General features: G+C 40.4%; 1 protein-coding gene across 5 annotated transcripts in view; it reads left to right on the top strand.

Annotated features, from left to right (window-relative positions):
* LOC125461406 (beta-1,4-galactosyltransferase 5-like) overlaps positions 1-25,675 on the top strand; it is a 79,639-nt gene that overhangs the window by 24,458 nt on the left and 29,506 nt on the right. For 3 of the 5 annotated variants that reach the window (XM_059652820.1, XM_059652822.1, XM_059652823.1), the window contains exon 2: positions 23,996-24,130. In XM_059652820.1, the coding sequence (XP_059508803.1) occupies positions 23,996-24,130 (135 nt within the window). Of the gene's footprint in view, positions 1-22,623; positions 23,182-23,995; positions 24,131-25,675 lie in introns of those variants that run through there. The other 2 variants (XM_059652824.1, XM_059652821.1) reach the window with 2 other exon arrangements.

Below are 25,675 nucleotides of genomic sequence, written 5' to 3'. Positions count from 1 at the left end.
AATACACAAGAACAACAGACATCTGCTTTAACGAACGTATTAGTTCATGTGCCCCTTGCCGATGTGGAAGCTTGCATTATCTACAAATATTATGTTAAGGTTAGATTGCCAATTTCTGGTCACCATGTTTTACTAAGAGTTCTCTTATCCATTTTAAAAAAACTGTCTAAATAAACATGGTGACTACATTCCCATATCAATGCAGCTACTGCCTCCCCATCATGTGCAAGCAAATTTGGCCACAACAATTTATAATGGAAATATAGAAACAGCCAAAGGAAAGTGTTTGGTTCAGAATTCCACAAACTATTAATGCAGCTTTTTTGCATTGACAATGTAGTTTTTTTTGCTTATGGTTGAATCTTTTAAGCAGTCCTTTTATGTTTCGAATCAGATTTCCTTCGAAAATAATTATTTCAAATTAAAATTGTATATTTGAAATCTAGCCTTTCCTGACATTGCTTTCCCTTAAAGTTCTTGCTGTATGTTACTTGCTGATCTCCTTTGTGTTTTCAAAATAAACTCTGATACTAACAGGCATTATGAGCTGAATGACAACATAAGTTTCTAGTAAATACAAATTACCTGTGAATATCTGAGCGCTCCTGTTGAAATCTACCATAGTGAGCAACAATTCAAAATATGTGAACAAAACTTGTCTTTTTCTCCATGGACATTAATATTTATTTTGTAAATCCTTTGCCAGAATGGGAAATATTTCTAATGGGTGGGCTTTAATGCACTGTTTACATAAAAGGAAAAAGAAAATGTATGCTGGCTATTGTTTGCAAGAACAAAAAGTAAAATAAACTTTTAAGGTTCTTAAGTAAGGAAAGAATGGTCACATGAGATAACAGTGATAGGCCTTTTTATTTCTATCAGGGACTGTTTTACCTGATTTTTAGTTTTGTTTTAATAGTACCAATAAAAGACTGTCATCTATCAACATGCATGTCCCCAAACTCCCTGTTACTTGACTCTGACTTCTCAACTTTTTTTTTTTCACTATTGTTGCATTGGAGATGAACACAGGATCCAGGAACTGCACTTCACTGTTCTCTTGGATTTTGTAGCAGTCTGACATCTGTCAATACTGACAGTTGCAGCTTCAGACCTTTTTAATGCGACTTCACAATGCATCGCTGATGGGTGCACAACTCAGGGATGGGCGTGGAAACGTTCCATGTGAATGTTTATATGATGTAGCAGTCTGCAAACCTTGTGCCAACTTGGTTTTTTTCCTACTCCTGTGTTCCTGTAGCCTGCTACTTTGCCTGTTTTTCAAATTCCACTTGCCTCTCTCCCATTCAGTCATTGCATTCTTAGTTGAGTTTTGGGAATGAGTACATATTTTGAGGGCTATGTGAAGGAAGTTGGAAGTTGGAAGAGTCTAAATGATTTGGCAGTTTCTGGGCTGAAGTGAGCATCATGTAACATCTTGGAACCGAAATGACAAGAAGAGATGATGGGGTTGTGATATTGTCACTAGACTAGTAATCTAAAGACCCTGGAAATTTGGGGTCAAACCCACTATGGCAGACGGTGATGGAATTTGAACTGGAAAACCACTTGGATGAAGCACTGAGGTTGTATTTAGGGTGGGGGCAGCACAACTATTGACTGAGCTGGTCACATCCTTTAGGAATTGCAGTGGCATCCAGATGCTGTAACAATAGTAGAGCCAATGGAAATGAGGAAAGCTGCCTGCTCATTGGAGTCATAGTCAGCATAAAGGAAGACGATTATGGGTTAAATGTGATATTAAGTACTTTAGAAGGAAGAATAGAGGAGTTGAATATTATTTAAATGGAGAAAGACTGCAGAAAGATACAGAACAGGTAGATTTGAATCTTAATCTTGAATCCATGAATCTTAAAAAGCTAGCGTTCAGGTCCAGTGGGTAGTTGGGAATACAAATGGAGTGTTAGCATTTCTTTCAAGCAGGATGCAATACAAAAATAGTGAATATTTGCTAAAACTGTACAAGGCAATAGACAGACCACAGCTGGAATACTGCAAACAGTCTTGAGCCTCTTAACTAAGCGAAAATATACTAGCATTGGAGGCAGTCCAGAAACATTTCGCTAAGCTCATCGTGGGTATGGAGGGGCTGTCTTCTGAGGCAAGATTCAGTGAGTAAATTGGGCCAGTACTCATTGGAAATTAAAAGAATGAAAGGTGATTTTGTCAAATGTACAAGATTCTTGGAAGGATAATTGCAGAAAGGATATTTCTTCTTACGGGAGACTCGAGGAGAACATAATCACAATATAAGGGGTCACACATTCAATCAGAGATAATGGGAACTGCAGATGCTGGAGAATCCAAGATAACACAGTGTGGAGCTGGATGAACTCAGTAGGACAAGAGGCATCTCAGGAGCACAAAAGCTGATGTTTCGGGCCTAGACCCTTCATCATCAGAGAGGGGGATGGGGAGAGGGTTCTGGAATAAATAGGGAGAGAGGGGGAGGCGGACCAAAGATGGAGAGAAAAGAAGATAGGTGGAGGGGAGAGTATAGGTAAGGAGGGGATAGATCAGCCCAGGGAAGACTGACAGGTCAAGGAGGTGGGATGAGGTTAGTAGGGAGGAAATGGAGGTGCAGCTTGAGGTGGGAGGAAGGGATGGGTAAGAGGAAGAACAGGTTAGGGAGGCAGAGACAGGCTGGGCTGGTTTTGGGATGCATTGGGGGGAGGGGAGATTTTGAAGTTGGTGATGTCCACATTGATACCATTGGGCTGCAGGGTTCCCAAGCGGAATATGAGTTGCTGTTCCTGCAACCTTCGGGTGGCATCCTTGTGGCACTGCAGGAGGCCCATGATGGACATGTCATCTGAAGAATGGGAGGGGGAGTTAAAATGGTTCGCGACTGTGAGGTGCAGTTGTTTATTGCGAACCGAGCGGAGGTGTTCTGCAAAGCGGTTCCCCAGTGTAGAGGATGCCACACCGGGTACAGTGGATACAGTATGCCACATCAAGCAGAGGTTCACCTGCACATCTGCCAATGTGGAAAGTCATCTTGGGGCCTGGGATGGGAGTGAGGGAGGAGGTGTGGGGGCAAGTGTAGCACTTCCTGCGGTTGCAGGGGAAGGTGCCAGGTGTGGTGGGGTTGGAGGGCAGTGTGGAGCGAACAAGGGAGTCACGGAGAGAGTGGTCTCTCCGGAAGGCAGACAAGGGTGGGGATGGAAAAATGTCTAGGGTGGTGGGCTCAGATTGTGGATGGCGGAAGTGTCAGAGGATGATGCGTTGTATCCGGAGTTTGGTGGGGTGGTGTGTGAGAACGAGGGGGATCCTCTTAGGGCGGTTGTGGCGGGGGTGGGGTGTGAGGGATGTGTTGCGGGAGATGCAGTCAAGGGCATTCTCGACCACTGCGTGGGGAAAGTTGCGGTCCTTGAAGAACTTGGACATCTGGGATGTGCGGGAGTGGAATGAATCATCCTGGGAGTGGAGGCGGAGGAATTGGGAATAGGGGATGGAATATTTGCAGGAGGCTGGGTGGGAGGTGTATTCTGGGTAGCTGTGGGAGTCGGTGGGCTTGAAATGGACATCAGTTACAAGCTGGTTGCCCGAGATGGAGATTGAGAGTCCTAGGAAGGTGAGGGATGTGTTGGAGATGGCCCAGGTGAACTTGAGGTTGGGGTGGAAGGTGTTGGTGAAGTGGGTGAACTGTTCGAGTTCCTCTGGGGAGCAAGAGGCGGCGCCGATACAGTCAGCAATGTAACGGAGGAAGAGGTGGGGTTTGGGGCCTGTGTAGGTGCGGAAGTGGGACTGTTCTACGTAATCTACAAAGAGGCAGGCATAGCTGGGGCCCATGCGGGTGCCCATGGCCGCCCCCTTGGTCTGTAGGAAGTGGGAGGAATGGAAAGAGAAGTTGTTGAGGGTGAGGACGAGTTCGGCTAGGCGGATGAGGGTGTCGGTGGAAGGGGACTGGTTGGGCCTGCGGGACAGGAAAAAGCAGAGGGCCTTGAGGCCGTCTGCATGAGGAATACAGGTATATAGGGGCTGGGCGTCCATGGTAAAAATGAGGTGTTGAGGGCCAGGGAATTGGAAGTCCAGAGGAGGTGGAGGGCGTGAGTGGTGTCACGGACATAGGTAGGGAGTTCCTGGACCAAAGGGGAGAAAATGGAGTCCAGATAGGTGGAGATGAGTTCGGTGGGGCATGAACAGGTGGAGACAATGGGTCGACCAGGGCAGGCATGTTTGTGGATTTTGGGAAGGAGATAGAAACGGGCTGTGCGCGGTTGGGGAACAGTGAGGTTGGAGGCTGTGGGTGGGAGGTCCCCTGAGGTGATGAGGTCATGGATGGTGTTGGAGATGATGGTTTGGTGCTCGGGGGTGGGGTCATGATCAAGGGGGCGGTAGGAGGAGGTGTCAGAGAGTTGGCGTTTTGCCTCGGGTCACACATTTAAGCTAGATGACTAACTTCTCTGAGTGGCCAATGAATCTGTGGAATTCTTTACTGCAGAGGGCTTTTGTTGCTGGGTTATTAAGTATATGCAAGGCTGAGAAAGACAGATTTTGTAATCAGTGGGTGCTTCATGGGTTATGGGGAATGGCAGGAAAATGGAGTTGAGTTATTTGAATAACCATAGCTCGATGAAAGGTGGAGCAGACCTGATTTAGGCTGAATGGCCTAATTCTGCTCCAGTGTTTGATAGGTGCTACAGATCAATCATCTCAGTTTATGAACATCACGTCAGGAGTTCCTCAAGATGCTACCTTTCGTCTGATCAAATTCAGCAATGACCTTCCCTGCAAAATTTGGATGAGAGTATAGAAGGCATAGTTTGTGGATGACACCAAGATGGGTGGCATAGTAGACAGTGAAGAAGGTGTTCTAAGATTACAAAGGGATCTTGATCAACTGGTTCAATGGACTGAAAAATGGCAGATGGAGTTCAGTCTGGATAAATGTGAGATATTGTTTGTTTTATGGAAAGTCAGAGGCAGGATGTATATGATTAACGCGCAGACCTTGGGTAGTGTTGTAGAGCAGATATGTCCCGGAAACTAATTTTTTTGAAGTTTGTGCCACGTATGGACAGAGTGGTTTAGAAGGCATCTAGCACACTTGCTTTCATTGCTCAGTCCTTTGAGTATAGGAATTTGGAAGTCAGGTTGAGGTTGTGCAGGACATTGCTGAGACTTCTGCTGGAATACTGTGTCTGTTCTAGGAAGGATATTAAGCTGGAGAGAGTTCGGAAGAAATTTACCAGGGTATTGCTGAGTATGAAAGGTTTTGAGTTATAAAGAAAAGCTGGATAGTCTGTGAGTTTTTTCACTGAAGTGTGGTGGATTGAGAGGTGCCCTCAGACGTTTTATAAAGTCATGGTGTCGATCAAGTTCATGGTAGGTTTTTTTTCCCTCGCACGGAGAATTACAAGACTAGGGGCATTTTTTTTTTTAAAAGAGGTGAGGAGAGGTCCTTTTTACAAAAAAATGACATGAGGGGTAGATGCTTTCCACAGAGGGTGGTTAACGTGTGAAATGAACTTCCTCAGGAAGTATTGGATACAGGCACAGTTACAATATTTAAAAGACACTTGAATAAGTATACAGATAGGATAGGTTTGGAAGGATATGGGCCGGGAGCAGGCAGATGGGGCTGGTTTAGTTTGGGATTATGTTCAGCAGTGGACTGAAGATTCTGTTTCTGTGCTGTACGACTATAAAGTTAGACTGGAGATGTTCACTGTGCACTGTTCAGTACTATTTGCCAATCCTCAGATGCTGAAGCAGTCCATCTTCAAATCCAATAAGATATGACCATATCCAGGTTTGGAGTGATCAGTGGGTAGTAATATTAGCACCACAAAAGTACTAGGCAATAGCTATCTTCAACAAAATAAAATCTCACCATCAGCCCTTGACTTCATTATCATTGCTGAATCCTCCACTATCAGCATCATGGAAGTTGCCGTTGACTGACTAGAAAATGAACTGGTCTAGCCATATGAAAATGGTCGTGTTTTGATTTTTGCTGTGGATCCTCAAATATTCATTATTACCAGAAGCAACAAATTTGTTCTATCTCCAAGCTTCATTGCAAAAACTCCCCAAAGCTCTTTTAGGTAACATCCTCTAAGTCCATGACTATCATCTAGGAGGACAAGGGTAACAGATACCACGACAGCAGCATCACCTGTTAGTTTTTCTCCGTGCACTTGGCATAATGACATGGAACTAGATCCTGCTGTTCCTTCATTGTAATTTCGTCATAACCCTAGAGCTCCCTTCCAAACAGCATTGTGGGCGTAACTAAATCAAACGGACTATGGCAGTTCAGAAGGTATTTCACTACCTTTTTCAAGGGCAGTTGTGTGTGGGCAATAAATGTTGGCAGTGCCAGGAAAGCCCCCAATTTCTGGTTAAATTTAAAACATTTTAAAGTGTGCTTTGATTTACTGATTCTGTTTTTTGCAGAGAGAAAGAAAGCAAATAATCTAGGAGTGATAATAAAATGTGAGGCTGGATGAACACAGCAGGCCCAGCAGCATCTCAGGAGCACAAAAGCTGACGTTTCGGGCCTAGACTCTGATGAAGGGTCTAGGCCCGAAACGTCAGCTTTTGTGCTCCTGAGATGCTGCTGGGCCTGCTGTGTTCATCCAGCCTCACATTTTATTATCTTGGATTCTCCAGCATCTGCAGTTCCCATTGTCACTAATCCAGGAGTGACGAGATTTTATTGTTTTAAGTGCTGGACACACTGATTTGAAAGAGACCCAGTGCTGAAGGTGGCTTAACAAAAGCCTCAACTGTAGTAGCTGTTATTTTTCAGTATAGCTGTGTTATCGATTTTCTTCTTTCTCTGCAAACCTGTATCATTGCTATGATGCTGTATTATCTGTCTTGCGACTTGAGAGGGGAGTGCAGTTTCTTTCTGCGTAGTAGCCTAGTTAACTAGTTTTGACATTTATAAGAATAAGCTAACTTGAAGTAAATAGTAAGTTATTTTCTGAGTTAATTATAGAAATCTAGTGAATGTTTCTTTTATTCTGGATAGCATGTTAAAGCAGATACGAATTCCCCTTTTTAAGTGATTATAAGATAGTGTTTACACTTTTGGTAAGGCTGCTGGAATAGCGGGATGTACCAACTAGTGAGGCTGTTTGGGTGTGTGCTTGTGTTTTTACATCTACTGGTTGTAAGACAATGATTAAAGTACGAATTCTGCCTTTTAAAGGGAAGGGAGAACTGTTCATGCTTTCTAAAAATAAAGAAACGTTTCCCTTCCTTTCTCACAATACAAAACCAATTAATGTCCATTTTTAAGGTTGTATGGAACTGATGCATGCAGTATAACCTGAACTATGGTTGTAATGATGGAAAAATTGTTTGGCATTTGCTGCAATAAATTCTTTTGAAGCCTGAAAATGCATAATTAAATGTGGGCAAGCACATTTGGCTTTGTGATTCTGTACTGCTCCAGAAAGATGTACTGTTGAAGTTCCTGCTGATTAAAACATACAGAAATATTTCACAACTTGTTAGAACCCTTGCTGATTTTTCATTGTTTTGATGTTGTCTTATGTAATTTTGGTTTGGAACTATAAACTGAGAGCGGAAGGTGATCTTTTGGACTGTATGCAGCAGCTTGTTTGCAAAGGAAAGCAGAACAAACTGTTATTTGTTCATGAGACCAGGTCTGAAAGTCAATTGCAGGTTGTTCTTTGTTCAAAAAGTGCTCTATAGATGCTTCAACCCCAGAGAGGCCTTGTGTTGAAACAGATGGCAGATGTTGAATGTTGATGGGACCTACTTGGGAGATAACCAGCCTAACAAAGAGAGGCCACGGTTTGAGTTTGCTTTTGAATTTTGTTTTAAGTCAGAAGGATCGTGCCTGTGAAAGTTACGGGACAGAGGTTTGGATCTCTGCTTGCCCCCTCGTTATCAACTTACTGCAAGTTCAGAGAATAGAATCTCCGTCAAAAGAATTAAAGGAATGTTCTTCAGATTCTACTGGAGGATATTTGCATGCATTGATGTCATCAGAAACCAAGCAAGATAGGATTCAGAGATAAGAGGAACAGCAGACGCTGGAGAATCTGAGATAACAAGCTGTAGAGTTGGATGAACACAGCAGGCCGAGGAGCAGGAAGGCTGACATTTCAGGCCTAGACCCTTCTTCAGAAATGGTCTAGGCCCGAAGTGTCAGCCTTCCCGTTCCTTGGCCTGCTGTGTTCACCCAGCTCTGCACCTTAGAATCCTTTCTTGGATAACATGTGCTGGTGGTGTTAACAAATGATGGAGCCTGCTAGATTAAGTTGGCCACTTACTTTACGTTTATGTTTCCATTTGATTTATTCCTTGAATGTCTGCGGGGGTGCTAGGATCAAAGAAGATGATGTTTAAATCATTGAGATTAATGAAATTATTTTGTTTAATTTTGCTGTGCTAATGTTGCTGTATTGTTAATAAACTAAGCCTTTTGTTTGAGCTATAAACCTCACGGCTAGTATCAATTATTCACAACAGCAAAGGAACTGGTTATTCAAAATATCCAGTTTGGAACCATTCGGGTCAGGTTTGAAGGTGCTTGAGCATTTCATTTTACTGTGTCGTGACCACTGGGAGAGGGAGACTGTGTCTGTCTGTTTCCCTCATTGTTCTTTCTCTTAAAAACCCTATGTCCTGTTTATAACTTTACAAAGTTTTAATACTTTCAGCTTCCAGCTTTATTCCTACTTGTACATCCTGGTCCTTCCTTCACTGTCTGTAGAAATGTGTAAAAAGTGGTGTCATTGGTTCATTTTTGCTTCCTGGCTCTTTTATCTGAGAGACTACTTCAAAATGATTTGTAGCTTAGCCAGTTTGATGGTAGCACTGTCTCACTGTCAGATCCTGGAGATTCCTTTGAATTGGCATTAGAGTTGAATTAACATTGTGAAAGAGTGAAATCTACACCATAGAGAATTAGTGTCAAGATGTGTTTTTTTTATTTTGAACATCTGGGCCAATGCTTTTAGAGAACCCCTGGTTCTATTATTTATATTTTGAGGACATGTATAAATGTGATTTTTCTGATGAAATAATCTTTGGTTTCTGAGTGTCGCATCCTGTGCACAAGGCATTGTTCTGTTCTGAATAACTAGCTTCCCACCCAAATCACTCCTTAATTTACACAGTACGTGACGTAAGTGTGATGGAATACTCTTGATTTTGTCTGGTGGTGTGTAACTTTAAAAACCCCTCAAGAAGTTTTACACCATCCAGAACATAGATTCCATTTGGAACCCTATCCCCACACACTCAAATCTTCAGTCCCTCCAAGACTGTGTCAAGGTGCATTTAATTTGTACCATCCATAACATGCAGTATTGTAAGTCATGAATACTTGTTTGACTGCTTCGTAACTGCTATTGTCTAGAAGGACAAGGATGGCAGGGACATAGGAGTCTCAGAACATCCAAATTCCCTTGTATTCTCACTTGGAAATGCATTGCTGTTGTCCTGTGGCCACTGGGCCGAAAATTCCCTGTTCAAAAATTCTTTGGGAAACCTTTTTTAACCTCTCGCTGCTGTGGCTGAAGAAACTAGCTCACTGTACCTTTTCTAGAGAATAACTGGTAATAGGCAGGACATGCTGGATTTTTCCAGTGTTAGCTACGTGCCACAATGACTATAAGAAAACTACATTTCATTATATAAGAAAATTTAGTAGGTAAGACATTTTCTTTGTCTTTCGAGTGGAGTTTGGTCTGATTAACTTTTTTAAGGTTTTATCTTGCTAAGTATATATGTTTTATTTCAAGTAAACTTGGGAAAGAATTAAATTTTCCGACTTCATATTTGCAGTAAATGGTTTGCTTTGCAAAAAATGTTTTAAAATTGCATGTGAGGGTTGCATTGGAGTATGTGTTAACCACCCCACAAAAGAATTGTAAACCAAATTCCTGCCTGCACAAAACTAAGCTGGCCTGAATTGCAACCAAAACCCATTTTGCATGCATTCTTTAAAAATATGATTGCATTTTTGTTGGATAATTTACGATGTTTGACTTCAGTTGTACAGTTCTAATGTTGTAGGACTCTGTTTCAGTTTGTTCAGGCTGCCTGAAGAACAAACTAAAGTGCAGCAAATTTACAAAAGTCTATCTTAGCTGTGTTAATGCTACTTCTCCCCAGGCCCAGCAGCAATCGTGTTTATCATGTGAACGGTTCTAAAATCTGTCACTCCTCATGCTTCTTTCCTGAGACCCTTTGTTTTATCACCTATATTAGTCTGGGTTAGGGCTAATGCCACCATGTAAATGTCATCACTCTACTTGAGAGGGGCATTTGGCGGTTTTTTCCTCCTCGGGAACTGAATTTGGTGCTCTTTGATATATTTTAAATATCAAATGCATTTGAAACTGTTTAATTTCTTCAAGTCTAAGATGATTCAATTTTCTGACCTGAACAAATTAAAGTTGGTTTCTATTTTCTATTTTTCCACTGTACATTCTCAAAATCACACTGATGAAACAGAGACATCATGGGAAATGGTTTTGGAGCCACGTCTGACTACCTGAAGAACACACACAATTGATTCAACATAGTGTTCCAGGTCAATGACTGACTAGCCTGATTTAATACTGAGTGGCTTGCAAGGAAGGGTTCTCTGGGACTGCCAAATGAACATGTCACATTTTCTTAGCTCTAATTAATTCCCAGTGGTTAAGTAAGCAACCCAATTAAATGGATGTTTGCAACTGTAAACATCTTTTTGAGCTGAAGTGAATGACTTGGCCTTTTGTTTAAATATTCTGTTATTCTGAAGCTTGAGCAAATGCAAAATTATTCTGTTTATCAACCTGCATAGTCTTCAGTCCCATTGCGCTCTGACAATGCTTGGAACAAGACTGTGTTTTGTTCTAAACCTTTAAAAATTGAGACCATTGTAGAACTGAAGGAGGCTGTTTCTGTTTGAAGAAGCTAGCTACTTAGTTCCATTTCCTTGACATTCTCCAACATAATTTTTCTGCAATATTTATCCACATTCCTTTTTCAAACTGTTAGAAAATCTGCTGCCTCCATATTAATAAAAGATCTTGGATATTGTACCAGTGCTCTAAATACAAAAAAATCTTTTGGTGATCATGCCTTGCTGTCTTTTAGTAATTGATCAACTATTTAATCCAACTATTTCTTTTCAAAATTCCTCAATCAGGCCCACTATTCCAGTGCCAGTTTCTTTTGGAATTTCAGTGATTAAAGCCTTTCATCATTGGGAATTGGGTCTTTTTCTTCCTTGTTATTCTTGCTTGCTCTTTTTAACTTTCTTTCTAAACTGAGACACCTAAACTTGGACACACTTGCTTAAGTTTTAGTTACAGATTTGCATCAATGTTCTTGTTGGTTTTCCCCTCTTGCCCTCCCAACATCTGTCATCTCAATTTTCTTGTAATTCATATGAGATATCTTCCTGCCCAATCAACTAATTTCTGTACTTTTCTGCAGTTGCCTAATACTTCACCTCACTTCCCATTTTTGATAACTCTACACCCAAATCTGTACAGTGAGCTTAGCATTGATCCCTGTGACTCTGTTCATGTTCCTTCATTTTAAAACCAGCATATATGGTACGAATGATTTTGGTTTAGGGAGTGGAATTGTGAAGTTGAAGTAAGGAGTATACCACAGAGTGACTAAACCATAAGATTTAAGGTTGATCTAACTTGCCAGGGTAGAAATAAGTGTGGAAGGGTCAAGGGGATATGGAACAGTGCATATACACATGGAAAGGTAATAGAAAGTAGATGTAAGGTGGTATCTGTAATTCCTGTACAAGGTTCCCTAAAAATGAGCGTATAGATTGTTTTTCCTTAAATAAAGGCTGAAAATGTTAAGAGAGTTAACACTGCATTTTTAAAAAAAAAAGTAAATGAAGAATTATGCTGATTTATGATTTACTATTTATTTGACAGGAGAACAGTTGTGAACAACTTTAATAGAGTGTAGTGATGGATGAACGCAGCAGATCAGTCAGCCTTCCTGCTCCTCTGCTGCTTGGCCTGCTGTGTTCATCCAGCTGTACACCTCGTTATCTCAATTTCTCCAGCATCGGCAGTTTCTACTATCTCCGAACAATTTTAATGTTGGATTTGCTATTGAGAATGAAGAGAAATTTCTTCACACAAGTTTTTTGTTTTGCTGGTAGTTTTGATTGAGATAGAGGTCATTGCAAAATAGCTAAAGAACCCTTTTATTAATAAGTGTAGAGTGGCCCAGTTTCAAAAATAAAAGAAAGCTTTGGTGGATGAGAGTGCAGGACGGTTAAGAAAGCATTGGAAATGAGAACTAGAACGTGGAGGTTTCTTCATTGATGAAAAGGAACCACTGACCAGAGTAAGAACAGAGTTGATCCTTGTGATTGGAAGTAGTTCAGAAAATCAAGTAGACAGTTGTGGTAATAATTAACGTGTGAAATATGAGTCAGTTCAGTGAACCAGCGCTGAGCTGACACATTGCATTCAGTTGTGGAGAAATGTATATTGGGTGAAGTTATGCACATTCTGTTCAGGACCAAAAATATGACATCATTTACATTTTATTGAGAAAAATCTGTGATTTCAGGCCACTTGAAAATAAGCACAATTTCAAATGTCTTTTCTGAACGTGTTCAAAATTCTAACTTGGCATTCTGATACTGAGGTAGATTTAATAATGATAAGCTCACCTGTAATAAAGATGCAAATGTATGCATATTCTGTTCTTTGCTTTCACCATTATCCCTTCCTGTGTCCATAAGTTGAAACACTGCCTGCATAAATTGTGCTGTAATTACATCCTGCACTACATGTTTCGGACTTCAGACTTGGAATCTGTCGGCTTCTCAACTTGCACTGCAGAGAAATTTCTATCCTGGATTGATGCTACTTCCTGGCTTGACCTTTTTTTATATTAATACTTGCAGCATCAGTTATATGAACTGAACAGTTGCTCAGCTAAGTAATAAGAGGAGGGTTTCCATTGCCAGCTTTCACAACCATATACATGAAAAACATCTAATTATTGTCTAATAGTAACTTAATGTAGCAAAGCAGAAAACCTTTAACGCCTGTGTCTGAATGGTTTTGGAATGTCTTAATATCTTCCCCACCTTCCAATTATCTGAGACCATCTGAACAGATTGAGCACGTGCTTTGTCAGAATCCTAATCCACAGTCCCAACATGATTGCCCTGTGATTCTAATCACCTGAAAGAAAACGGCATTTAAAAGAAGGTTTTGTGATGTTGAGCTCTCTGCATACATTTCTAAAACGTTTTCTTAGGTAAACGCATTGAATGGCACCCCAAAGAATGCAAAGGGAAGTTGTTCGCTTTTATCTTTTGCTCATATCACGCAATTGTCTCTTAACACTGACATACGCTGCATTATTTATCACTGCCTATTCACTCCGCACTTCATTTGGGGGCACAACGCCGCAGCTCGTGGCTTCCCCCACCTGCCAAACAATTTTTTTACACTGAGCTTCTTGATACGCACTCGTTCTCCCCAGCCTTGTCTCATTGTCCTTTTAGAGGCCTGTCACAGCCTTCTCCCTAACCCTAACCCAGATCCAAAGCCCTGCTTTATTGTTCTTTCTCTCCCAGTACTTTAAATAAAAACCATATTTGTATTGCTGGTTTCTCCTCTTTCATTCATTCATTCATTCATTCATTCATTCTGACACCAGAAAAAGATCTGTCGTGAAAGAGGACCTAGAAATTTAGAGGGAGTAAAATCTGTCCTAATTTTCAAAGGGAAAATGATAAATAATAAAGGGTAAATAATTGCAGAACTATGGGGAAACCGTAAGAGAGTGGTTCTCGTTGGATACTAGGAATCTTTGTATCGCACTTGTGCTGAAACTGGTAAAAGGTGGCTTCCAGTGTTGCAGGACGCACTGAAATTCAGGGAGTGGGTTGGGGTGAATAAAAGTTTTTTTTAAAAAAAAATTTGCAGAGATAAATGCAAATATCTAACGCAGTGAGTAAATAGTGAAACAGATCGTTCTAACTGTCTCATTTGGTGCTTTTGAGAGCAACAGGGAATGCAAGTATGTGGATGAAAGGGGACTAGCAGATGGAAAAACAACTTTGAGAGAAAAGAAGAGAGACGGTGGAAAAAAGACAAACTATTCAAGCAGCTTTAGAGATCAAATTTCGGAAGTATGATAAGAAAAATAGCAGGAAATAGAAAGTAGTACATAATGGAGTTTGAGGAAGACAAAGCTTTCAGATTTGTTCTGAGGTAAATGCCTTGGGAAATCAGTTGGTTTCAGTAATATGTCTGATACTTGTTCAGTTTCATTATGGTTAGTTCTGACCCATGAGATTGAGTTAAGTGAATAACATGTTAACACCTGGTTCCTAGGCCAAACAAGCACTTATTAATAAATGGAGCAGGCCACTCGGCCCCTCAAGCCTGCGCCACCATTCGAAACAAGAGTCTGATCTGGTTATGATCTTAATTATGCTTTGTTGCATCCAGCAGTTTCCAAAATAACGAATGACCCAACATTAACTGTGCTATGATTGCAATTCTCTTTTGAAATGACACTCAGAGGAAATATTTCTCCTCCATCTTCATCTTAACTGCATCTTAACTTTTGAAAGTGTGTCCCCCTAGTTAGACTTCCCCACAAGGAGAAACATAGTCATAGTAATTAACTTGTCAAGCTTTATTAAAATTTTACCTATTTAAATATAACCACTTCTCATTTTTTTATAAACTGCAGCGGTTACAGGCCCAAACCTTCCTCATGAGACACAGTCCTCCTCCCAGGAATCAGCAAGTGGAACATCTCTGAAATGCTTTCAAAGCAGTATTAACCTCACATAAGTAAAGTGAACAAAATTGTGTTTATTATTTTATGTGTGAAGCCTCAGTTCTGATTGTCACCTTTCGAATTGTTACAATATTATTGAGTACCACCAATATAATGTGTCAAACTTTGAAGTAGATTTCATTTTTTTTAAACTGATTATTTTCTTTTGGCTTCTCCTATTTTTACCTGAGCTTACATAGAAAACATGAGCAGGAGTAGGCCATTCAGTCCTTCAGCTTTTTGAACCTGCTCAGCCATTCAACAATGATCACATTCCTAAAGTTTAAAAAGTAGAAATGATCCTTTCTAAGTACATTTCACTTTCATTTTGGCATCTGCATCTCCTTAATGCTGCTTTCCTCTTGATAATATTGCTCAAATTTCCACATTACATAGCAAGGACAGGACTCATAACAAAATAGAAGTACAGCACAGGATCAGGCCCTTTTGGTCCTCCAAGCCTGTGCCAATCATCATGCCCTAACTAATTTAAACAACAAACCACCTACACTATTTGGTTCGTATTCCTTTACATATACTATATATTACAATCAACAGAGAACCTAAGACTGCCCCTGTGTAATACCACTAGTTGCCAGTCTCCGTTCTGATTTTAAAAAAAAAACACCCTTCTGCTGTCGTCTATAACTAAGCCAGTTTTGTATCCATTTTAGCCAGCCTTTGTCATCAATGGTTCCTGAATCCTGCCATTCCTATCTTTCAGTTTTGCAGGGATCTGCATATCCTGCACTTTAATCACCTGGTCTTTGAAGCCTCCCATGTGCCAGATGCAGATTTGCCCTCAAATAACTTCTCCCAGCCCGTATTCCCCAGTCCCTGTCTAATTTGGATGTAATTGGCCCTTGCTCAATTTAAGCACCTCAACTGAGGGCCACTCTTGCCCTTGACCATGACTACTCAATCTTGTGGCATTATGGTCACTAATCCCAAAATGCTGTCCTGAAACATCGATCACCAGTATTGGCTCATTCCCTAATACCAAGTGTACTATGGCTTCGCCGCTGGTTGGACTGTCAACATACTGTCTGAAAAAGCCCTTCTGGACACTTCTAACAAAATGTTCTCCGTCTGAGCCTTTGGATCTCAGGGAGCCCCAGTTAATAAGAGGAAAGTTGAGGTCACCCACCACAACTACCATGCTTTTTCTCTCTCCACCCCCCCCCCCCCCCACCCCCCATACCTTTCCAGTATCTGACTAGAGATCTGTCCCGTTGTCTCCCATGGGCAGTTAGGAGGTCTATAGAAAACTCCCAGCATTGTGATTTCACCTTTTCTGCTCCTTGGCTCCTACCAGAATGTCTCTGCAAGATCTCTGCAATGTGTCCTCCCTCAACACAGATATGATGTAATCCCCAATCAGCAATGCATATCACCCATCACTTTTTGCTTACCACTCAAAAACAGCAATATCATGAAATACTAAGCTGCCAGTCCTGTCCTTCCTTTAACCGTGTCCCTGTAGTGGCAATAACATCGTAATTCCATGCAGTTATCCATGTGCTATACTTCACCTGCCTTACTGGTTATGCTTCTTGCATTGAAGTAAATGCACTCCAGACCTCCAGTCCGTCTGACCCTGTGACTTCCCTCTGCGTACTCTTACTCTGCACTGTGCATATCTCAGTCTCTCTTTTGTCCCCAGTCCCTGCACTTGCCTGTTTTTCTGGTTCCCACCCCCTTGCCACATTAGTTTAAACCCTCCAGAAAAGCTCTTGCAAACCTCCCACCAAGGATATTGGTGCCCTTCCTATTCAGGTGCAACCTGTCCTCCTTGTACAGGTCCCATCGTCCTCAGAAGATATCTCAATGATCCATCTAACTAAAGCCCTCCCTCCTACACCAGCTCTGTAATCACATGTTCAACTGTATTGTACTCTGTATCTGTCTCTGTTCCTAGCCTCACTATCCTGAGGCATGGGTAGTCATTCTAAAATTTGTACCCTGGTAGTCATGCTTTCTAGCTTCATACCTAACTCCCTGAATTGTATTCGCAGGACCTTTTTTCTTTCTTCCTGCCAATGTGGATTGTGTCTTCTGTCCATTTTCCCCTCCTGTTTCAGGATGTCCTGTAGCCACTGAGACATCCAGGACCCTGGCGCTGAGGAGGTAACGCACCATCTTAGAGTCTCATTCAAGGCCACAGAAATGCCTGTATGTGCTCCTGACTATCGAGTCATCTTTATACTAATGCTGCCCTGGACTTTGCTCTACAGCAGAACGAGTTGTGGTCCCACGGGTGGCTGCTGCTTGTACAACCTGACAAGCTATCTCTCCCCAACAGTATCCAAAACAGTATGCCTGTTTGTGCTGTCTCCCAGAATTCCTTTGTGAGGTCTCTGCTGCCCAGTGATTTGATTTCATAACACTTCTCCATCGCATTTCTTATGGTTACTCCAACCAAGGCATATCTCTGGTTAAGAACAAAAACAGAAGTTGCTGGAAAAGCTCAGCTGGTCTGGCAGCATCTCTGAATAAAAAAAGTTAGAATTACCGTTTCTGGTCTGGTGACCCTTCCTCAGAACAGGTCTGAGGAAGACTCACTGGACCTGAAACGTTAATTCTGACTTTTTTCCTACACGGATGATGCCAAACCTGCTGAGCTTTTCCAGCAACTTCTGTTTTTGTTCCTGATTTACAGCATCCGCAGCTGTTTTGGTTTCTATCTATGGTTAGTTTCCAATCTCACACTTCTTTCTTCTATCACCACTGACCTCAGGAACTTACTCATTTCTACTGAGTCTTCACCTGTAATTTTTATACATTCACTGTGTGATACTCCTGCCGAGGCTCAAACTGACAGTCCATAAATTGGGTCTTGGCATCTGCTCCAGCCCTACCTTTTCTTTTCCATCATGGCCCAGACCACATTATGTGCATGATCTTGGTGATAGTGCTGCACTGGTTGAATAATCAACCCATTGAATCATTATTTGATGTATTGACATGCTCCAAATCCTTACCCATCTCAACCATTCCACTTTTTCTTCTATATTCAACAGTATTTATAAGCATACTTGTGTCATATAACACAACAATTTTCCCCTCATTATACAAAACCTTTGCAAGTTCTACAAATGATGGGATGTTTTTGATCTGTATCCGCCTCCTTTTAAGTTATTGCCATTTACTTCTGCATCTCTGAGATTGGAATGTTACTTTAACTTCCATCGATGACATGGTGCATTTTGCCTTTGATCGATGTTTTGTGCATCAGTACATTCAATTTGCATGCATTGTGTGTGTTTGAAAATGAAATGTAGCTGGAGTTTGCAAATACATGTTCCATGCATTTGCCACATAAGTGTCCTAATATCCAGCAGGCATGGTTCCCATGCTTTCACCTATCAAAGAAACACTGACTTCACCCCTCCTGGTTATTGTCCAAGCTGTGTTTCATTGGGATTGCACGTTTAGAGAACAGTAAGTGGTGGCAAGGAACTCTGCTCGTAGTGACTGGAAATCTCAAACTGTTATGGTCCTGGATGAGGAGGAATGAACAGGTTCTCTGTCTTTCTTTCACCCACTGCTTGAGTTGGTTGCAACAACGTTAATGTAAGAAGGGATTCTTCTGTTGAAGATATTTTTCTCCTATACTGAAATGAACTTGTGATTTAAAAGGAGACAATTTAACAGACTTGCTTGAGTTAAGAGTTTTATTAATTATTAAATGGGGGGGGGGGAAATTACTTGCGCATGCATACTCATCGATTAGAAATAAGAAGTGAGGCCAAAAACATACCACCTTTTTGTAAAGAAATGACATGAATTGTTTGTAAAGTGGACCTGGTCGGATATGGTGGCTGTTGCAATGAAGGTTACCTGTAACAACAAAATCTTTGATAGTTGAATAGTCAATTTCATGTTCCTTAGCTTTGCAGATTAGTTGAGATTCCATAGTTTTAATTCCTATCAGTTGTGATTTGAGTTCTAGTATTCAGAGTGAATCATTTTGTTATACCTATTCCCTTGTTCCTCTGGCTGCCGGTTGCTGACTTCTAGCACTCGTTGAGGAAGTCTTTGTCAGCAGCACTTACGACTAAAGGTAGTTGTTCGACTGCGTCTTTCACAGCACATTAACCTAGATTGCTACATGAGAACTTTCAGTTCCTCCCACTAGCACACAGCAGTACAGTTGAAGCAAGCTTTGTAATCCTGTCCCTTTTTGCACTCTTTAAGGGAAAGACAGAAAACGTGCTTACATTTTTTTTTTGAAGCATTCTCCACAAACCATGGTTGCTGTTGAGTAGGAGGTCATCAACAACTCACTATTTTTGTATTCATAAGAGATCTGTCTAGTTTGTTTTGATTTGCATCCTACCCCTACTTTTGAAAGAGACAATTATTTACAGTTCCCTTTGAATCCATTGGTCTGCTATTGTGTGGGTGTCTCCAAGTAGCCACTTAATTTACATGAAGAGTGATTTCTAGCTGTTGCAGTTCAGTGATACGTTTTGAGATTACAATTAAAAATGTTCACAGTACTCCAGGGTTCTGACTTCTGGTTATGACAATATTCAAACATGTGAAGGACATGAATTTATTGTGCTTGCCTGCAAGATACTATGCCCTTCCCCACCCCTCACACTCCAAAATGTTCAAGAGTCAAGTTTGTCTATTTAAACAAAAGTAAATTTTCTGCAGGGCAGTAAATCTTAATTATGATCAAGTAATCTTTGCTGAAATCTTACCTTTTTTACAATTATGAAATCCCATTTGTTTAGATTTTAATCATTGGAGTTTTTTTAAAGTATTTTCTTCTTCTCAAACAATTGTTTCCTCTCTTTATGCCTTTAACTTTCTGTACAAAACTGGACATTTAATTTCAAACTTGATGTATTCTTACTAATGTACAGTTTGGTTGCAGAGATTCATTGCTGATCTCAGTTTGCAGATACCCTTTAGATGGAACTAAACTGTATCTGACTTGCAGAAGTGTGCCAAAAATCTAAGCTTGACAAATGGTGAAAACATTTGTTTTTGTTACTGTTGCAAAAATCTAGGTAATGTGTTTACTTTGAAATATGCCAATTTTACAATTATTGATAATTGACAATAATATGTCAGCACTGCTAAGAACTTTTGAAAAAATGCAGATAACTACCTGACCTAATTCCCAGCAGACTACCATCCCTTCTCCATGGCCACCAAGCTACCAGCTGAGATGTAACTAACCAGGCCAAGCCAGCAACACCATCTCACTGCAAAACTGTTGACCATGAACCTAACACCCCGACCTGAAAAAATGACCCCTGATGACTAGAAATCCATATTCTCCACTCAACCTTTCAGTAACGTTCATTAAAAGACCGGAGCTTTTTCACTAATTGGGACACAGCAACTGGTGCCATTAAAGCTGACATGTCCTTTTCCACTGACTACGCCACTCCAGTGATGAAGTCCTGTGCATCTTTTTTTCTGCATCAGGATTAGAAGTCCTCAGGAGAAATTTTAGCAGTAGTTTCAGGTCAGAGGCATCTTTTGATTTGAGCCCATTGTTGCAACTGCTCAAAGATTCAGACCAATGTATCCCCCTCATGGGAGTGTCCAAGACCAGCGGGCATCGTCTGAGTTGAGGGTGGTAATTTAAGACTGAGATGAGAAGGAATTTCTTCTCTTGCAACATCGAGAGTCAATGCTACTGCTCGTCATAGAGAGCAGTAGGAGCAGATTTCTTGTGAATATTTTAAGGCTGTCATGATTTGATTGCACGGCAGAGCAGGCTTGACAGTGTTCTCCGGTTCCTATTTCTAGTGGTCTTATTGTTGCAATTGCTTTCTTGCAATAATTCAGGAGAAAATGTAACCAGTGCATGCCAACATCTGTACGTCTCCAATTTTGTGCAAATATAGACTGATTAGCACTCCAGTGACCTAGATCCAATTAACAACAATTGTATATTAATATGTAATGATGCTGCAGTTTTTGCAACAAATTTCAATCAAGATATACCAATTTGACAGTATAAAACTTGAGTACTGCTGAAACAAGTCACGTTTTCATTTGCACTTCTCATCAAGACAATTTACAAAAATAGCAATGTAAAGGGGAACAACATATTTATATTATGTGAGAACAGTGTGCTGATTTAGCAAGTAAATTGATTGGTGGAGGCATTGTTGTGGGACATGCACCAGTTAGATGAAACTGACAGTTGCCTAGCTTGGTTTAAGTTTAAACCAGTCAGGTTTACACTGAGGCATTGCTCTGAGGAATGAACCAGAACATTGTGCTACCTCTTTTGTTCAGTTGGATTAGGTGTAGTATGTAAAATATTTTTTTTTCTGTTTGCAAAGAGGGCCTTATATATTAATATATGTAGTTTCAATACATATAAACACATCACACTGCAAGTCAAAATGACAATCCTAAATTGGTTGTGTCAGCATTATTCTTTGCACACTCAGGTTCATCCAGCAAAAGTTGTCCCATCACAGAATCTCATCTAATGTTGGACAATATTTAGAAATTTGCAAGCTCTGGCTGGTTGTATTTGAACAGTGTCATTAGTACCTTGCCTGCTGTGAGCAGCTGAAGGGACGTACTGCCTTTATTAACATTTCACTACCCCCATTCTCTCACATGAACCCCCCACTCTCACATGCTCTCTCTTGTGTTTGCCTCCACCCCGCTCACCCCTCCCTCCCCTGCTTTCGCCCAATGTATAAAACCTGCTGAGTAATTCCAGCAATTTCTGTCTTTTAATGTAACAGCTATATTTTTCTGCAGGAAGTAGACCTTACTAGCCATTCACTATTACGATGTACAATAGACTACTGCAGAAAATGTAATTGGATTTTATAAATTTATACTCCATTAAAATTCTAACTCCATTTTATTTGTTTTCTGTTCAGTTAGCCATCTTAACTTGGTTGCACTTCTTTTAAAGTTTTAAAGAATCCAGAATTTATTTTTTAATTTGAAAATTTCCAATGAAAGAAAGATTTGGAGCTTGTAATTGAGATTTGGAAGTAACTTTGAGTACCAGTACCAGAGCATTGTACTTCAGCACTTTCATTTCACAAGATTCCTGTACATTTAAAAAATATTAGTCAGATATTTATGGGTTGGTGAACACAAATGGGAAAAATCCTGCCAGTGTTGGCCTGGCGATGTTTACCTAACATAGAAAACGCCTATTAAGCATGTATTTAAATAATGAGATATGTAGATTAAAAACACTTCAAGTTGATTATAGAGTTTGATTGTGGCACATTCTACTTCAGCTCAGTGAGTTTTATACACCCTGAACTGGGCTAGAGAAGCAAGATTGTCCCTCTGTTTAATGACGGAATTATGTGGAGTTTAATGCAGCACATTGTCATTGGCAATCACTCAATATTGCGTATGATTGTCCACCTAGGCAATTCTGTGTCGCTGATCAATACAGGAGGTACAACTGAACTGCATGCCTTGGATTATAGAAGGTGAAGCATTGTCAGGGAAATGTTGGAGAGTGCAAGGACCTGGATTTTGCCAGTGAAGTGGTTTACAGCAGGTGTTTGCTGTCATTAGTTCTGAAATTTCGCAACTCCAGGGTGTAGCACATGCACATGTTGGCACAAATCTTGACGTTGCCAGTTGTCACTGTATCCTGTCACAGGCTGACCTGTACCCACTAGTCCCGCCTGCACTGAGTCAGCAATCAATGCACTCGGTGAAATCATCCCCTCTTCCATGCCCTCATTGCTGCATTAAGCAGTACACATTGTTCAGTCAGGTTTACTAGGTCAGTAATTATGATAGGAGTAGCTTTTTATTTGTACGTTGTATTTTGATATTGTAGATTTATGTCAGTCCTCCATAAATGTTGAGAATGTAGTGGAGAGTTGCTACCTTCAATTCCTGTGATGCAGTTGCACCCACACTGCAGTTAGAGCAAGCATTCCGAGTTTTGAGCCCAGTGGCAGTGATAGTAAAGCTTTATAGACCCAAGCTGGGGTGATGAGTGGCATGGAGGGTAGCTGTGTTTGATGGATGTTCCCATGTGGCTGCTGCCCTTATCCTTCTAGCTGATTTAAAAAAAAAAATATGGTTTTGTCAGTGTTCGGTCAATTCCTGCGGTGAGTCTTGTAGGTGGTTCACATCTGCTTCCATGGTGATGGTAACAAGTGGTATGCCAATCAAATGGATGACGCCGAGTTTAAGTTATTATTACTGGAGCTGAAACATCAAAATAAGCAAGAAGCATTCCATCACCTCTCTGAGTTATGCTTCACAGATGTTAGGGGGTGAGGTAATTCAGTAGCTACTTGCATCTCCTCTCTAACTGATTAATGAGTCAACAAGAGGTGGTCAGTGAGCCAGTTTTATGGCTGTTACTTTTCCTGCTTACAAATTCTGTGTCGATATATCTCTTACACACTGCAGGTGAAGGAGCAGAGCTCTGAAAGCAAGTGTTTTGAAATAAACCTGTTGGACTATAACCTGGTGTTGTGATTTTTTATTTTTTGACCTTGCCCATCCCAGTCCAAAACCGACACCTCCATATTATGTGGGCTTTGGAGGCCTGAGTTCAAATCTCACCTGCTCCAGAAGTGTGTAAAATTAAAGGGCTGAATTAAGGATTGGTTTGAAGAAAGTAGACACAAATTCTCTTCCCAGCTTTTCAACCAAGTTTTGCCCATGTGTTTTACATTACATTTTTATAAGTAACTCTACATCAACAAGATTTGTAGAAGTAATTGTAGAACATTCCTTCTGTGTGCGATATAGTATAAATGCATATTGTTAACAATCTACAGTCAGATTTTTTAAAAATGTGGCTGTTTTATCTTGTTGTACAGTGAGCACGATCAAAAGCTACACTTTGTGGTTGACCTAGAATGGATTACCTTCACCTAAGGTGCCAAAGTTCTAGTACCTTGGTGCCTCCTTGAACTTCTAAGAATTGGACCCTTTATCAACTTTTTGAGTTTAACCATTCCTGTGTGTTTGCTGTATTATGGCTTTTATTGGCTGGACAAAATTGCAGATTCCCTCTTTCCTCATCTCAGTCAAACTATTGTGCCAAGTCTGACACTCATGTTTGCACCCTGTAAGATACTTCCTTTTTAGATCTGCATCATTAGATGGGGGATTGTACCGTTTTTGGTTTTTAAGTCTGGCACTAGCAGTTCAGTGAAACAACAATTCCCCATTGTGCAATTTTGCTAAACTGTATGTATTCTTTTTTCTTTTCCAGTAAACACTTATCTATTTATGATGCAAGCCCAAGGCATCATGATCAGAGAGAGTGTGAAAACAATGGGATCTCAAATGTATGAACAGGTGGTTCGCAGTACCTATGCTAAGATGAACAGCAGCCTTAATGGTACAGGTATTTATGCAGTAGCCATGGTAACAAGTTTAAATTTTAGAATATATTTTCTACAAGTGCAGTGTGCAATATCTATAACTATTGCATAGCAAACAAGAAAATTCTGTTTGTGGAATTATTTTCCCAGTTGTTGACTTGCTTGCCAAGCTGGTAAGTTTTTATTCCCAAACATTTTGTCACCATGCTAGGTAACATCATCAGTGCATTTCTGGTGAAGCATCCTGCTTGCTATTTGTGTCTTAGTTTATTGGGGTGGGTGGTGTCACTTCCAGGTTGGATTATAGTTCCATTCTACAAGTTTGTTAATGGAGTTCCAGTTTGAGTGCGAGGCCTCCAGGAATTCTCGTGCATGTCTTTGCTTGGTTTGTTCTAGTGTGGCCCCGTTAACTGGGATAACGATGTTTTGTACTAAATTTGAGGTTTCAAAGTCAAAGCATCTTGAAATTCATGAAATTCATTCTCCAGCATCTTCGGTTCCGGCTATCTTTGAATTTCATGAACTGGTTTAGCATCTACATAATATGTTGGCAGTAACTTTGAAAGAGATGTCTGTTTTATTTTTTAAAAAAATTGTCTGAGGAAAAAGATGTTTATACAAAGGTGACAGGATTTATTAGGGTAAGATTGACTAAATTTACTTTCATGAGCAAAATACTTAATTTTTTAAAACTTACAAACTTTGTCATTGAAGGCACTCTTACAAAGGGCAATTATTTGTAACTTTGAATGTTTCTTCTGTATTTGCTGAGCTTTCATGGTTCATATCACTAATTGCAATAATATTTGTTTTACTTTGTTAACTGATGTGATATCCACTTTTACCAAAGGGAATTTGTTTGTATAACATTCAGTAAGCAATTTACCACAAATTTAATATGTGTTATTTCTTGCTTCTGCGAAGATATAAATGTGTTGCTTCTGGGTTCAAAGATGATGGTGAGAAAGTCAATAGAGGACTTAGTCTCCTGATGTTTAAAGTTGGAAGTTTGTTTCAACAGCAGAAATCGTATCCAAATTCTTTGTTCACCATTCTTCCATATCCTGAAATCAATGTACAAATCTAAGAGGAAAGATGTTGAAATTATGTTCAATTAGTTTGAAGATACAGAATCATGGAGTACAGAAGAGGCCTTTTGGCCCATTGGCAAAAAACTGCATTTTTTTTAGTCCCACTTTCCAGGACTAGGCCCACAACTTTGGATGTTATGACATTTTGAATGCTCATCCAGGTACTTTTTGAGAATTTTCTCGCCCTAACTGTCTTCACAGGCAGTGCATTCTTGATTCCCACCCACTGCTTGAAATGCTTTTTCCTCATGTTCATTCTAAACATCCATCCTTCACCTTAAAATTGTGCCCACTCATTATTCACCCTTGAACTAAGGGGAAAAGCTGTATTATTGTGATATGTGCCATGATGTAGTAGTGGGCAATTGACAAATCCAGCTGATTGGTCCTTTTATTGCTGAATGGTGTTTTCTACCTCTTTCCCGTTCACACCCCTTATTGCTCAGCAAGACTTGGAAAAGTATAATTTTCAGCATC

This window comes from Stegostoma tigrinum, chromosome 19, assembly GCF_030684315.1.
Source record: "Stegostoma tigrinum isolate sSteTig4 chromosome 19, sSteTig4.hap1, whole genome shotgun sequence".
Classification (NCBI taxonomy): Eukaryota; Metazoa; Chordata; class Chondrichthyes; order Orectolobiformes; family Stegostomatidae; genus Stegostoma; species Stegostoma tigrinum.
This window is presented reverse-complemented; position numbering and strand designations above follow the sequence as displayed.